The sequence below is a fragment of the Stenella coeruleoalba genome, assembly GCF_951394435.1.
Source record: "Stenella coeruleoalba genome assembly, chromosome: 1".
NCBI lineage: Eukaryota > Metazoa > Chordata > Mammalia > Artiodactyla > Delphinidae > Stenella > Stenella coeruleoalba.
In genome coordinates this window covers 13139790-13155463 of record NC_137169.1, presented here as the reverse complement: position 1 = coordinate 13155463, position 15674 = coordinate 13139790, and the positions used below count along the sequence as shown (strand labels likewise).

The following is a 15674-nucleotide window of genomic DNA, read 5'->3' as shown; positions in this document are numbered from 1 at the left end:
TGGCCTGGCCCTTTCATGGGCCTTGCTGGAAACTCCAACCAGACTTAAGGAGAAGGAGGCTGAGTGAGGAGAGCTCCAAGGTGCCCCCAGGAGAAAGGCAGCACCGCTGGACCTTTTGACAGGCAGGTGCTGCCCTCTGCTGGTCCTGAGGGCCCGGCCAATCCCAGCCCTGCTAGAATATTCTAATAAAGTCTCTAATGGCCATGGGTGAGGGGACCCAAAGAGGTCACCGCATCCAGCCCCCTCATTTAGGAGTTGGCAAACTTGAAGTTTGGTGGGTGGGGGGATGTGACTGGTTCAAGGTCACACAGCAAGTTAATGGCAGAGTCGGGGCTGGAATTCAGTTCCAAATCCCAGCCCAGCGCTCTTTCTGGCTGAACTCTACCCAGAGGCCAGACTGCCAGGCTGGAGACCTTGGCACTCTGGGGTACAACTTATGCCAGGCCTCCTGGGCACCCTCAGCCCCCTGTTCCCCATCACTTCGCTTCTTGGGGGGCCACATCCAGCTGGGTGCCTGGCCCTTTCTGCCACGCAGCTGCTCCTGTCCTCTCAGACAGGGAGGGGGTAACCGCAGCCCTGGCTCAGACATTTCCATGGCAACTCCAGCAGGCTGGATGTCAGCCCGGTCAACAGAGCCTGGGTCCAAGACGATGGCAAAAACTCAAACGGCTCCCTGGAGGGGCAAGGCCCTGGACCCAGAAGTCCTGTCCATGCCAGGAAGCCGACTCCCCAAAATCAAGGTGCCCCATACAGAGCGGAGGAGAGCACAGGCTGTAGAAAGGAGGCCAGCTTTGGACGCAGCCAGCGGGCTCCAGTCCAGCTCGGATGCTACCAGCTGGGTGACCCCACAAACCCGTTCTTCATGGTCATGGGGACCTTGACATCCTGTCAGGATGGCCTTGGGGACTAGAGATGGTGGACATGAAGCCCAGCAGTGGCCACTGCTTACGAGGACTTCCTGTGGGATGCGTGAGCACTCACTAAGCAGTAACACTGTCAGCAGAACACTATGGGGGAGGGGCTATTCCACATGAGCCACTGTGACACACAGTTAGGAGCCAGGGACCCACGAACAGCAATTCTGGCGGATGGAGGGTGACAGCCAGGACAGAGCCCACTTAGCTAGTGTACTGAGGCCTAGGCAAGCCTGCCGACAAGACCCTCTGCAGCTCTGGGATGCAGCCCCCAGGCCCCCAAGATGCTTGCGTGTCAAAGCTCCCCAGAGTGGGCACCCACCCCCTCCCCAAGGCCCTGTCCCCAGCCAGGCCTCTAACTGGACCTCAGCCCAAGGGAGAAGGGGTTTGCACTGAGCCCTCCCCTTCTCACCCCCCTTGCCCTCCAGGGAGAGGCTTACACCTCAGATGGAGCCCAGGTTCAAGAAGAACCTCCCAACACCTGACAGTCAGGCTATCGCAAACCCCCCAAAACAGACACCAGTGACTTTTCCTTCCTGGGGACCAAGATGTCCTCAAATATTTGCTTCCAATTCTTGAACTCCGAAGGCAGGGCACACAGCAGACAGTAAGCATTTGACAAGAATCGTATCATTTAACCCTCACTATGACCCAATCAGGGAGGCACCACGGCCACCCCAGTTTACGCACTGAAGACACAGCTGGGACGTGCAGAGCTGGGATTCAGACCCAGGGCAGGGTGGCTCCCGTGGGTGCTCTTTCCCTCCCCCAAGCAATTCCCTGATGAGTCTGAAGGCCATGGTGCAGCCCAGCATGGGGACCGGCCATCCTCAGCACCGAGAGGAGAGATGCTCTTTCCTTCAAGCCCAGCATCCCCGCTCCCTTGAGAGAAAGAACCCAGCACACCCCCCCATCTGGCTGGCAGTACAAGAGGTCTGAGCTCATCTACGCTGGGAGAGGGGTTGGAATAACAAGCCTTTCCGGGAGAACAGCCTCGGCTGCTGCTCTCGTCGGGCCAGCCGCGGAGCCCGAGTCCTGGACCCCCGGGACTGGGCCTGGGGAGAGGTGTAGGCAGGGACCCACACGCTCACATCTGTTCGCGGTAATTGGACAAGGCCCTGGAGCTCAAGGCCCTAATCCACCTGCTGCCGGCACGGAGCCGATGGGCACATGTGTCTGGTCCGGGGTGGGAGGCAGGTGCAAGCAGAGGGCACGGTGTCTTGGGGCCCAAATGGGGACATGCAGGCTCTGATAAGTCCCTCGGGAGCTCCACGGGCCCATCACTCGCGGGGATTCCCTCACAGCTCCCTTGGATCCCTCGGGGGCGGGGCGGAGGGTGGTGCTCCTCAGGAGAGGTCGGGCAGCGGGCTGGGAGGGGGCTGAGGACGTTTCCAGCCTACACGGCCCCAGCCCCATGGGCTTCACATGAGGAGACTCTGAGGCCCAAGTTCCCCCAGGGAGAGGAGGCAGATGGCTGCCCGCTCAGGTGGGCGTTTCTTGCAGGGAGGCCCCGGAGGCAGCGGCCTGTCTGTGACCCCACCACCCCGTGCGGCCTGTCAGGGCATGGGCCCGCGTCCTGTATTCCCCAGAGGCCCAAGGCCCCGGGGGGAGATGGGACAATCCATTCCCCACCCCAGAAGTCCTTCTCCACGGGATGCGCTAGGGCCAGGAGAGCCGCAGGCAGGGGCGACCTGAACCGTCCCCACCGCGAGGCCCACAGGCAACCCCCAGGAGGTAAGAGCCTCCCGTTATCAATAAATAAGGACTGAAGTCCTACAAAGGCCGGGACTGTTTGGTGGGGCGATCGCGCTGGGGCACATGCCAGCCAAGCCCCAGGGAGCGGCGGGAAGGAACAGGATCGGGCAGGGGGCAAGAAAACCCTCCTTGCCCAGCGGGCAAGTTATCATTCCTGAATCCCTTCTCTCAGCCGCAAGGAGTAGCAGCCCCTCCTCTGAGGGCAGCTGCGGGGATCAGAGTTCATCGCTGGGAAATGCCCAGAACGGAACCTGGCACAGATGCCTCTGGGAAGGGCCTGACCCCAAGTTGTCAAGACTAAAGGACTTTAAGTCATATCGCTGTTGCTGTTATTGTTGTTGTTGTTATTACGGCCACTGTCCACTGAGCACCCGCCACCAGTCAAGCTCAGTGCTGGGAACCTGACCCAGCCTCTCTCGCTGAATCCCTAAATCAGGCTGTGGAACAGGAAACAGCAGCCCACGCCGCTGACACCAGCTTTCGGGAGCGCAGGCCAAATACTCAGCTCATCCGTCCTCTCCCGCAGCCTCAGCCCCCGTCTAATCTCTCACCAGTTCAGCCATTCCTACCCCAGAGCGCGGCCCCAGTGTCTGCCCACCAGGGCCGGGACCAGGGTGAGGAGAGCGGGGCACTCATCCCAGGGGCGCATCTTCAGCGGGGCCCGAACACTCAGAGATATATTTTAACACAATCAAGAAAATATTTTAACACGATTTGTTTACAATAAAAATGCAAAAAAAAAAAATCCATAGTGAACAATTACTAAGAGTTTAAATAAAGACAGGACCTGACCCTGCCTCACCCTAATGCTGGCTCTTTATTTACCAAAAAAAGTCGGCAAACCAGGGCCACAGTTTGCTGGTCTGATTCTTTTTAAGTATTGTGTGAAAATATCACTTATTTCGACCATGAGTGCCTCACTCGTCTCGCGCTAGCCCACCCCGGCCTCCAGCCTGGCCTCCTCCCCAGCCTCCACCTGCACCAAGTCCCACCCCATCTCAGCAGGACCCCAGCGCCAAGCTCTGCTCCGGGCTCTTGGTCTCCAGCCCGGCTCCCTCCGTGCCCATGGTTCACTCCCACACAAAAGCCAGAAGGATCAGATGATCCTTCCAAAATATAAACCAGATCGTGCCAGTCCCCTGCTTGGAGCCATGCTTGGCTTTCCGTTGCCAAGAATGAAATCCAAACCTGACCCAGCCTGCGAGTCCGGTGTGGCCCAGCTCACCCACCATTGGGCCTCCCCTCCCAGCTCACTGAGCTACAGCCATGCCAACTGCCCCAACCACCCCTATCATGGGCTTTTGTGTCAGTCTGCCTTGTCTTGTCAATATTTGAAATATTCTCCCCCTGGGGCCTCAAGGGGTTGGATCCTCCTCGCCATTCCGGGCTCACTTTTTTCTTTTTTTTTTTTTTTGTGGTACACGGGCCTCCCACCGTTGTGGCCTCTCCCGTTGCGGAGCACAGGCTCCGGATGCGCAGGCTCAGCGGCCATGGCTCACGGGCCCAGCCGCTCCGCGGCATGTGGGATCCTCCCGGACCGGGGCACGAACCCGCGTCCCCTGCATCGGCAGGCAGACTCTCAACCACTGCGCCACCAGGGAAGCCCCGGGGCTCACTTTAAATGCCACCTCCTCTGAGAGGCCCTCTCTGACCCCCTAACTCCGTGGCCCCATCTCTGTATCTATTATATTGGATTTATTTTCTTTGTAACACACAGCACTCTTTTCTGTTTGCTTTTGTTTGCCGGGGCGGGGGGGTATTACCTGTCTCTCCTCTAGATTGAAAGTTACATGTAGGCAGGAACCTTGTATGTTTTGGTCACCACCATATTCCCAGTGTCTGGCACAGAGCCTGGCACACAGCAGGTCCTCAAAAATTATATGCAGAATGGATGAATGAATGAATTGGCATCTCACGGGTATTTTAGCTGTTTAGAGCCCCTATCTACAGCCCGGTTTGTCTCTTGGGGATTCACCTGGGCTTAGGTCCCCTCCCTGGAGCTCAGATGACCTCATCTCCTTGGGAGGGGAATGGGCAGTAACGACTCCAGGTGGAGGGATGAGCTCAGCCGGGACATCGGGGACAGATGCCATTGGAAGTGGACATCCTTGTGGTTACAACCTGCGGCGCTGGAGTCAGCAAGGTTCCAATTCCTACAACTCACTCATCCTTACCGGCGGTGTTGTTTTCTTTAGAAAAATCACGTCACCTGTCTGAGCCTTAGCTTCCTTACCTGTGAGACAGATCTAGAAACATCTATTCATGGGGTTCTTATAAATATTAAAACAAGACAGTGACAGCAAAGCACCAAGAGGCATGATGGCTGTGGAGCCAAAGCTGACTGCCCCACGGCAGCATCATAAAGGGTGAAACCCACAAAGCCTGGCGCGGCCAGGTGGGCCTATTACAGTCTATCTTCTGAGCTGGAGTCACGCCATCAACTGATGAGATCATTGCTATTTGTTAGCTCAAAATGATGGAATTTTCTGTTCAATGACCCACAGAGGGCATCTGCCCCCTTTTCTGGGGGGGAAAGCTGACTCTGAGAACAACAAAAAGGCTCGATCAACTCCATCAGCAAGAGGTCTAGAAGCTGAAGCTGGAAGCCAGGCCTCCCCTGCTGTGGGCACCCATGGAAACCCTGGTTGTCCCAGGAGCCACCTTCATGGTGGGCTCAGCAAGACGCGTGCCACTCACCTGCAGGCTGAGGCCCCGGGAAGAGAAGGCGGGGATGCAGCAAGCCAGGATTGGGCACCAGAATGGGGCTTTGCTCTTCTTGTCCTCGTCCGGACACAGCCAGCCCGGCTGGTTCTCCTCCCCTGTGGCAAGAGGAAGGAGGTGGGAGGAGCTGGTCAGAGAGCGAGGACCAAGAGGACTTCCTGAAAGCCCAGGAAGCCACCGCGGGCCCCAGAGGCCTGGCCCGCATGCCCCACGGACCCAGCCAGCCGCTCCCCCAGCGCCACGCCTGCCCAGTGAGATGAAATCCAGCCTCACTCTACGGTCACAGCCATGGGTCCCAGGCTGGGAGTCGGGAAACCTGAGGCTTCAGTCCCAGCTTGCCCACCTTCTCACTGAGCAGCCTTGTGCAAATCCGCCCAACTCTGAGCCTCGATTTCTTCACCTATGAAATAGGGACGATGAAAATGCCTTCATCCTGCAGTTGCTGCGAGGATCCAGTGAAATAGCACATGTGACAGGGTTTCAAAAGGCATTAAGACACTGGGCACAGTCCAGGCCCCTGCTACCTTGACCTTATCTTCTAGAGGTGGGAGGCGGCCAAAAACAAGCAGGCGGACAAGAGGTTTTTGGATTGTGACAGCCCAGCCATGACACTTTTTTTTTTTTTTTTTTTGTTTTGCGGTACGCGGGCCTCTCACTGCTGTGGCCTCTCCCATTGCGGAGCACAGGCTCCGGACGCGCAGGCTCAGCGGCCATAGCTCACGGGCTCAGCCGCTCCGCGGCACGTGGGATCTTCCCGGACCGGGGCACGAACCCGTGTCCCCCGCATCGGCAGCGGACTCTCAACCACTGCGCCACCAGGGAAGCCCAGCCATGACACTTTTATACCTGTGATGACGATGGTCAAGAGGAAGACTCCCTCTCCTGCTCCCTTTAAGACCTACCCTGAAACCTAGGAGGTCACCTGCCTCCAGGTCCCCCAGTCGCGCTGGCATTGAAGCCCCTGGTAGCCTGTTAGAAGTGCACATGCTGGGCTTTCCTGGTGGGGCAGTGGTTAAGAATCCGCCTGCCAATGCAGGGGACACGGGTTGGAGCCCTGATCCAAGAAGACCCCACATGCCGTGGAGCTACTAAGCCCATGCACCACAACTACTGAGCCTGCGCTCCAGAGCCCACGAGCCACAACTACTGAAACCCGCCTAGAGCCCATGTTCCGCAACAAGCGAAGCCACCGCAACGAGAAGCCCGCGCACCACAACGAAGAGTAGCCCCCGCTCGCCGCAACTAGAGAAAGCCTGCGCACAGCAACAGACCCAATGCAGCCAAAAATAAATAAATTTATAAGTTAAAAAAAAAAAAAAAAAGGAAGTGCACATGCTGCTCAGGCCCAAGCCAAGCCTGGACCCTGGACCCTCACCTGGAGACTGCTGCGCTCAAGAGCATCTGCTCAACCACATTTTCTGTGGAGTCTCCTTCACATGGGTCTAGGCTCCCTCACACGCCACCACCTCCAAGAAGTCCTCCCTGACCACCCTGGCTACAATGGCCCCCTTCTCCCAGAAACCACACTAAACACCCTGTCTTATTTCCCATACAGCTTTCACAATCAAAAATCATGTTTTCTGTTTCCTTGCTTACGGTCTGTCTCTATATGTCTGTAGAATGTAAGTTCAAAGCAGTAGGGATCTGGGTTGTCTTGTCCACCACTATCTCTCTGGCACCCAGCACGCTGCCCACACATAGTAAGTGCTCAGCGAACACGGATTGAAAGAATGAACGAGTGAGCAAGTGAGTAAACCACCATCTCTCCTGAGGAACTCTCCCTGCTAAGAAGCCCATATTCTTTATACTCCATCTGATGCCTGCCCTCCAGGGATCCCATGACGGCAGGGGCAGGGCGCAGCTCAGACACGCCCAGTATGTGCCCAGGCGTCAGGCACACTCTGAGTGCTTTACATATGCTCCCTGGCTGGTTTTCACAATAACCAAGCACAGTCAGAATAACAATTTTCACCTTATAGATGATGAGACTGACAATTAAGTAAGTCACGTGCACGGCTAGATGGCAAAACCCACATGCGGACCTAGGTCTGTCTGACTGACAGGCTGAGTTCTTTGCACTAAACCAGGCAATCTTCCAGCAATCAGACCCCCAGTGACACCCCTGGGCATGAATGACCCTGGACATGGTGACACTAGACAATGAGGAGGTACTCTGCCCCGAAGAGCCAGAGGCACTGGACAGGGCACCCCAGGTGAGAGGGGCCACTTAACGCAATGACATCAAGATGAGCGGTGCCTAGAGCTTTGGAGATGGGAGGAGAGGTCACCAATCAAAGGGTCCAACGGCAGCCTTCCCCCCCCACCACACACATCTACTCAGCTACAAGGAGGGAGGGTCAGCTCAGCCCAAGGGTGCCCCGCCACCACATGGGGACCTCCTGACCAGTCTTTCTGTACTCACTACTCCCCGCTACAGTTGGTCCTCCCCACAGCAGCCAGAGCCATCCTGCTAAACTTCCCCTGGACCTCGTTGTTCCCCTGCTTAAAAATGCCTACTGAGTCCCCGACTAGTTGGAATAAAATCCAAACTCTTCCACAAGAGCTGCAAGAACCCTCCTTCCCTCTCAGCCTCATCCCTCGGCTGCAGGCTCCACCATGCTACGCTTTCCTCAGCAACTTAAACGGGACGAGCCCGGAAAGCTCCCTCTGCCTGGAAGGCTGCACTCAGCTCTCTCCAGGGCTGGCTCTGCTCCTCTGCGAGGCTTAGGTTACGCCTCCACCTTCTCGGAAAGGCCTTAACTGACCATCATCCCATCCCCCACCTCCATCACTTTCTGTCTCGGCCCCTATTGGTGTGTGTAATGGCCCTGACCACAATTTCCAGCTCTTTTTCTGGCTTGTCTCTTTTTTCCTCCCGCGCGTGCGCTAGTGCACATGTATATGTGCGTGCGTGCGTGTGCACATGTGAGTGTTTCATCGTGCTTGTGTGCCCAGAGGCTCCCCTACAACGCCCACGTTCCATGACGGCTGAAACCTTCCACACCGTCTCCTTCCGTACCCTCCAAACCCCTCACATGGCGCTGGACACACAGCAGACCATCAACACCCTTGTGTGGCATGAACACAGTCTCTTCCTGGAGCCTCATTTTCCAGATTTGTCAAATCGGAATGATGGCCACCAAGAGCAGTCACCACCCCCAACCCCCAGCCAGCACAGAGCAACACTGCAGAAATATGGTCAACTGTGGGTGGGGGGAACAGGAGGAACCAATCCAAGGGTACGAAGCTTTGCTTTTACAAGGTGAGTGAATCCTAGAGATTATCTGTACAGCCTATAGCTAACAATTCTGTATGACGTGCTTAAAGATTGGCTAAGAGGATAGATCTGATGTTAAGCGGGCTTATCACACACAGAAAAAATAACAATAATAAGGAAGAGGGCAGGAGGGAGCTTTTCAGAGGGTGGGTTTGTTTGTGGCGTAGACTGTGGCGATGGAGTTCACAGGGGTATGCTTACCTCCAAAGCCATCAAGTTGTATTCCTGAAATATGGACAGCTCTTTGTATGTCAATCACACCGCAATAAAGGGGCTTTAAAAATGCCGTTTAGGTCTGCGTGTAGGTCACAGCAGAAAGGAGCCGGAATGCGGGGGCAGGTGCGGAGGCTCTTTGAGAAGATGAAGACATCCGCAAATGTCAGAAATTATTTTGTGAACAGCTGGCTCCGCAGAGGCTCCGGTGCCTGCCCCACCCCCGCAAGCCGTGGAGGCGCTGGACAGGGAGCTCCCTCCCTAAACGGGCCAGAGGCGTCCCTGGTGTCAGGCCCTCTGCCCCACTGAGCCCTGGAGACAGAGTCGCATGAAACCTGGTTCCCGCCACCGAGGAAGAGAGGCCATCAAGGAAAGTACAACGATGGCACGGGATGGGCATCACCGAAACAGAACGGCTGTGCGCGCCGCACTTCACAGTTTACAAAGCTCTGTCCCGCACGTCATCCCACAGCCACCAGGGCAAGTCGGAGTTCCCATCCCCGTCTACACTGGGGAAACGGAGGTCGGGGAGTCCAGGAGCCAAGCAACTAACCTCTGGGGCACCTTGCACAGCGCCTGCGGCCCGGCCGTGACAGCCGAGACAAGCCCACCCGCCCTGGGGGACACCACTTCTCCTTGGCAGGAGCTCACATCACAGCCACCGCGCTGCCTCTTGGACAAGGCTCTGGGCAGTGAACAAAGATGATCGAGATTGGAGAGTCAGGCCCTGCTCTCAAGGAGCTTACAGTCACACAGACCCTCGCCTCCCCAGGGGCAGGAGCCCGAGAGAGCAGTCAAGTCCACCTGCTAGCCTGGAGCTCAGCGGGTGGAGATAAGCCCCCGTGCCCGCCCGTCACCACGTCGCCCCGAGCTCATCCCTCTCCTCTCGCCGCGCACCCACAGCCCATCAAGTCCTGACAATTTATCACTATACGTTCCTTTAATGATCTGACCTTCTGGTTTCAGATGGTGCCTTCCCTGCCTGCGACTGGGAACGTTAAAAGAAACTGGAGTTGTTGTTCCCCATCTGCCACTGCCATTGTTCCCCTCACAAAACCAGAGCGGCTGAGACCACATGGGAAGGCTGTTATCACTGGAAATTGAAAGCCCGCTTGGGATAAGCGACACTAAGAACAGGCACCAGGGGCAAAGCTGCGGTTTCCAACTGACGTTAAGTGGGGGCTTATTTAGCATCCAGCTCTGTTTGCCAGCACCCACCGAACTCGAGAGTACTCCAGGGGGCAGTGGGAGCAGCTCCAGGGCTGGAGCCCACGTCCCCGCTCGCTCCCCCCACCCCCTGAACCCTCAGGACCACCCGCCGGCTGCAGGAAGCCGACTCTGCCAGAAGGGCCCTGCGGGGTACAGGGCTGGGCACTTAACCTCTCCTAGCCTGGGGCCTCGTCTGGAAAATGGGGGAAATAATTCCAACCATTTGGAGTTGTTGTGAGCACTGGAAAGACTATATTTAGTACCCAGTGTACACCAGGCACTCAAGGAATAGTACCCGTTATGACCACCGTCCTCACGGTTGAAAAGCTGCCGCTTACGGTGCCTGAGGTCAGACCACCCACCGCCGCTGGGCTGAGCCCACCACCTGCGCTGGCCCTGCCCTGCTTCTCCCGCCCCGCCTGCCTCCCAAACGCCTCCTGAGTCCCAGCACCGTGCCCTTCCTGCCACTGCTGCCCCGGCGGACAGTCTGGACTGCCCTTCTCTTCCTTCTTAAATCCAAGGCCCCTCTCACACTTCGCAGCACCACGGAGATGCTCCTGGCCATGGCCACAGACATGCTGGGACCTCAGCATGCATCTTATCCTGCAGAGAGAGACGCCGGGGTCCAGGGAGGCCAGGCAGTGGCCGTGATCACCCAGCTGGGGTAAAACCCAAGTCGGGCTCCTGGGCCAGTACCCTCGGTTCCCCTCCTGGAGAGCAGACCTACCACTTCCGGCCAAGGGCTTGGGCAGGTCCCTGGCTCTGGGACGGTTGAGGGCTAACGGAGATGAGAGATGAGGGTTGGAACACGTTCGGCGGCACGCAGCCTGGGCCACGCTCAGGACTCCGCAACCAGATCCGTCATAAGGTGGCACGTCAGTGTTACTGTGAGGAATGAAGGCTGGAAAACTAACCAAGCCACAGGCAGTGGGGAGAGCCAGCCAGGCCACGCCCAGCGAGGACCTGTCCCTGGGAGCGTGGGATTAGCCTGGGGCCTGCCCAGCCCAGGTCCTCCAGGGGTGGGAACCAGGAGGGCCATGGGGGGAGAGGCTGCAGGGGTCCCTGGGCCAGGGATGCAGCACTTAGAGCTGTAAGGGTTGTGGGGGGGACACGGGAAGGTAGAGCTGGAAGCCCCAATCTCCCCTTTCCCCATCCCCACCCTTGGAGCCTCCTATCTGCATCTCTTTTCTGGAGCCTTAATGAACAGAGACTAATTGGCAGAGAGAGGGGGAGGGCATCCTGGCACAATACTAAATGTCATGTGACCCCAGGCCAGTCACTTCCCTACTGTGAGATGCAGACACCCCTTTCCTAGGAGCTTCTCCGGTCTGCCAGGCGCCTTCCAGGCACCATCTCCCCATATGCTCACAAGATACCCTATGAATATCCCCATTTTCTGATGGAGAATCCAAGGCATGCAGAGGTGAAATCGTTTGCCCAAGATCTCGGAGCTGGCAAGCGGCAGAACCGGGAACTGAATCCACGCTGTCTGGCCCCATTTCATGCAGTGCTAAGATCCCGCAATGCAACAGGGAAAAGGCCCGTGGAACTCTAGGCCAAGTTACTGAGGAAGCCTGCCCTTCTCAGGCCGCACAGCACAGCAGTGGCCACACTGGGATGTAAACTGGGTCCCCAGATTCCCCAGGACCCCTGCCCTCCCAAGGGACAGAACTGGCCCCACCCTCTCGGATGCCAGGCACCCCCAACTCCAGCCCTCTCTTTCCCAATCTTTAGTGGATTACGATCTCAGCACGCTGGAGTCAGGGAGAGAGAAAGACGCAGAAAAAAAAAAATTAAAAGAATAACATCCTTTGTGCATAAATGTTTTTAACGGTTCTATTTCTAACGGGCCTATTTCTAATGGACTCATATTGTTTTCCTCGGCACCAGGCACTGAAGATAAAAAAAAACTGGCAAAATAGAAGAAACAGATTATTCAGGCCCCAGGGGAACCCAGGCATTCAAATAAGATTTCAAATGACTCTCTTTCCATTAAAACTTTTGCTGCAGCGAAACCATGTGGAGATAAGGCAGCCGAGTGTCTTCACAGGCCGCCAAGAACAGAGATGCTCACATCTGTAGGCTCCCCTCCCACCAGCGCCAAGGCCCACTCGGCAAAGCGTCTGGGCTTCAAACGGGACATGCACCTGCCTTTAGCGGGTGTACAAACGGGGCTCGGGAGCTTGCCCTAGACGCACTGCTCCACAGGAAGGGGACAGAGCGGAGCGGGTGGCCCGAGGCCCAGCGGGCAGGCCACCTTAACCTTTCCTCGGCTGGAATCTCCGAAGCCCTCTGCCAGGGCCGGGGCAGCCTCTACCTAAAACCCTTCCTCCACCCTCCGCAGGCCTCCTGGTCGCCCAGAAACATCCAGCGGAGGATTGTGCGATGTCAACACCCGATCCAAGAAGGGGCTGGCGGAGCAGAAGGCTCTGATGCCGGCTCCTCCAAAGCCACAGCCTCTTCCCCGTTTCCCTCCCCAGTCTCCACATGCCTCTCTCCGAGCAGCAGCCAGAACGATCCACTTAAATAGAAATCAGTTCACACCGCTGTCCAGTTCTCTCAGCTCTGCAACCCACAGCCCCACGCGTCAAGAAAGAGCTCCACGCACCTCACCCTGGCTTTCTGGAAAACCTGCTCCCCACTGCCACCTGTTTCCCCCCACACCCCACCATTCACCAACTCTGGCTACCTCAGGACCTTTGCACTTGCTGTTCCAAAGCCTGGATCGCTTTACCCAGACCTCTGCACAGCTTCAGACGTCACCTCCTCAGAGGCCCTCCCTGACAGCAGTCCCGGCCCCCAGGCTCGGTGTCAGTCACGCATCCAGCTCTACCCCCTCACAGCACCAACCCCTCCCTGTTGATTTGTTCCTCATGTAAATCTCTGCCTGCCCCTCATAAACTGTAAGTTCCTTGAGAACAGGGACCTTTCTGTTTTTGTTATTGTTCTTTTCCCCTATGCCTAAAATTACTGTAGAGATTCAATAAATAGTTTTTTTTGTTTTGTTTTGTTTTTTTGCGGTACGCAGGCCTCTCACTGTTGCGGCCTCTCCCATTGCGGAGCACAGGCTCCGGACGCGCAGGCTCAGCAGCCATGGCTCACGGGCCCAGCTGCTTCGCGGCATGTGGGATCTTCCCGGACCGGGGCATGAACCCGTGTCCCCTGCATCGGCAGGCGGACTCTCAACCACTGCGCCACCAGGGAAGCCCAATAAATAGCTTTTTAATTGATGAAAGCCATTGACGAAGGTCCTGACTCCCTTCCAGAAATGTTTTAAAATCTATCAGAAATACATATTTATCTAGATAAAGATCACGCCAGAAATAAAAACAAACAAAACCCAGAAATCACTGCTATTGACTGGAATCGGCAAATGGGAATTCTAGTAGGTCACAGCAAATAACGGTCCTGATCGGCAAGAAACTAGGCCTTTTGCCAATTCAAAAAAAGCACAAAGTAATTATAATTTAATGAATGTGGTTTGGCAGACAGAAGCCCACTAACTTGAGGAAGCAGAATGGACAGGGGTTGAGAGTGGGCTCTGGGAGCCGACTGCCCAGGTTCTGAACTCCTCCCTGCTGTGTGACCTCAGGCAAGCCACTGCACCTCTCTGGGCCTCAGAATCCTCAGCTGTACAAAGGGATTCACAACAGACTTTCCTCGTAGAGTTATTGTGAACGTGAAATGAAAGAGATGTATGTAAAATGCTCAGAAAAATGCTTGCCACACAGGAAGCACTCTATAAATATTATTTATCTGTACTATTATTAGGGGGTGCATAGGAGAAAAGAATTATAAAGAGGCCTTTGTTTGAGAATCATTTAGTCTAACCTGCATCATTCTTTATGTAACAGTTTTATTGAGATATAATTCAGCTACCATAAAACCCACCCCTTTAAAGAGTACATCTCACTGGTTTCTAGTATATTCGCAGACTTGGGCAACCATCACCACTATCTAATCTGAGAACATTTTCATCACTCTCACCAAAAAAAAAACTTTAGTGGTGACCCTCCATTCCCTCCTCCTCCCAGGCCCCTGGCAACTACTAATTTACTTTCTGTCAACTCCCACCATTTTACAGATGGGGAAACTGAGGCTCAGAGAGGGGAAGTGACGTGTCCAAGGTCACGAAGCAGAGCCTCTGGCCCCAGTTGTTTCTCCGCTGCACCATCTCCCTCCACTCAGAAGCCTCCCCGCCCCCCAAGACTGGATGATGCCCTCTGACTCACATATACACTCCCCAGACCTCCCCTCTCCGCACTCTTGACCCCCGGGGCTTTACTCACGGAGTCCGATCTTGGCCAAGTGCAACCTGTTGACCCAGGAGATCTTGCTCAGGGGGTTGGGGGTGATGAAGACCACCATGAAGCTGATGGGGCGGCCGGACCTGCGGTGAGAGGGCAGGAGCTTGAGTGCTGGAACGGGGCCTGGCTCACCCGGGAGGTACGCAGCTCTTCCCTCCAACCACCAGCCCTGGAGATAGAGCGAGGTCTGTGCAGAGCACCACAGCATGGCCAGAGAGGCCAGTGGCCTGGCAAAGCCTCAGTGCCCTGGGGGAGGGCTCCCTCCACCCACCACAGCCCCGGGGAGGGGGCAGGTAACTCCCCCGAGCGACCAGCCCGTGGCCCCCAGCCCAGCCCAGGCACCCCAGCGTGGGTGCCTAGCAAGGCCATGGGGGGTCTGGCCCTCTGCAGGCTGTGACTCGAGAGGCCCTCCAGGGCCCCACCTGGTCAGGGCTCCACAGGCCTCGTCAGACACCTGCACACGCCTGACCCGGAGCCTCTGACTCGGGCCTGTTCCCAGCACCCGGCACAGGGCACTTTCCTGGTAAATGTCTCCTGAATGGACACATGAATGAATGAAAAAATGAATGAATGGCAGCATGCACAGGCTTGGGGTGGCCAGAGGTCACTGTTGTCACCACACTGTCATCTCACCTTCGAGCAGCGGAAGCCCCTTCATTGTTCTCCGGGGCCCATTTCCCCGCTGTGAGCCATCCCAGCCCCCGGGAGGTGGACAGGAAGGTGAGGCAGGGGCGCAGAGAAGGGGAGAGAGCCGCTCCGCAGGCCACTGTGAGCCACTGTGCGAGGGCACCCAGAAGGTTCCAGGCTGCTGACCCTCAGACTCCAGTCCTGGGCCTCGCATCCTGCCTCCCGGACCTGCCTCAGACCACAGCGCCCCAGTCTCCCCTTCCCTGCAGCCACTGTGCTTGTAACACTGTCCCTGCCCAACCGAGAGGTCAAAACCTGGGCTCTGAGCCCCTCACTGCGCCAGCCTAGGCTTCGGAGTCAGACTCCTCAGAACCCAGCTCTGCCACCTACTTCTGAGCCTCGCCTCCCTCCTCTGTAGAGCGGGGATCAGACAGATCGCCTTCCCCATCGCTGCATCAATTCCACAAACATCAGCTGTGGGTCGACCGAGCGTGAGCTCCTGCGGGAGCATTTGTGGGGAGGCTGGATCCGTGAGAGCGGACCCAGGGCCTGGCCCCAGGGGACTGCACAGTCTACCAACCGCTGGCGGGGTGTCCCAGTAGCCTAACAGAGGACAGGCTCACCCCAGGTACAGATAGGTCGTTCGTTCAT

At 56.6% G+C, this 15674-nt stretch overlaps 1 protein-coding gene across 8 annotated transcripts in view; it reads right to left on the bottom strand.

Annotated features, from left to right (window-relative positions):
• The window catches only part of ARHGEF10L (Rho guanine nucleotide exchange factor 10 like), a gene marked incomplete at its 5' end in the record, with an annotated part of 143137 nt that overhangs the window by 38192 nt on the left and 89271 nt on the right, over positions 1 to 15674 (bottom strand). For all 8 annotated transcript variants that reach the window (XM_079946359.1, XM_079946363.1, XM_079946362.1 and 5 more), the window contains 2 exons: positions 5367 to 5488; positions 14379 to 14479. In XM_079946359.1, coding sequence (XP_079802485.1) covers positions 5367 to 5488; positions 14379 to 14479 — 223 coding nt within the window. The remainder of the gene's footprint in view (positions 1 to 5366; positions 5489 to 14378; positions 14480 to 15674) is intronic.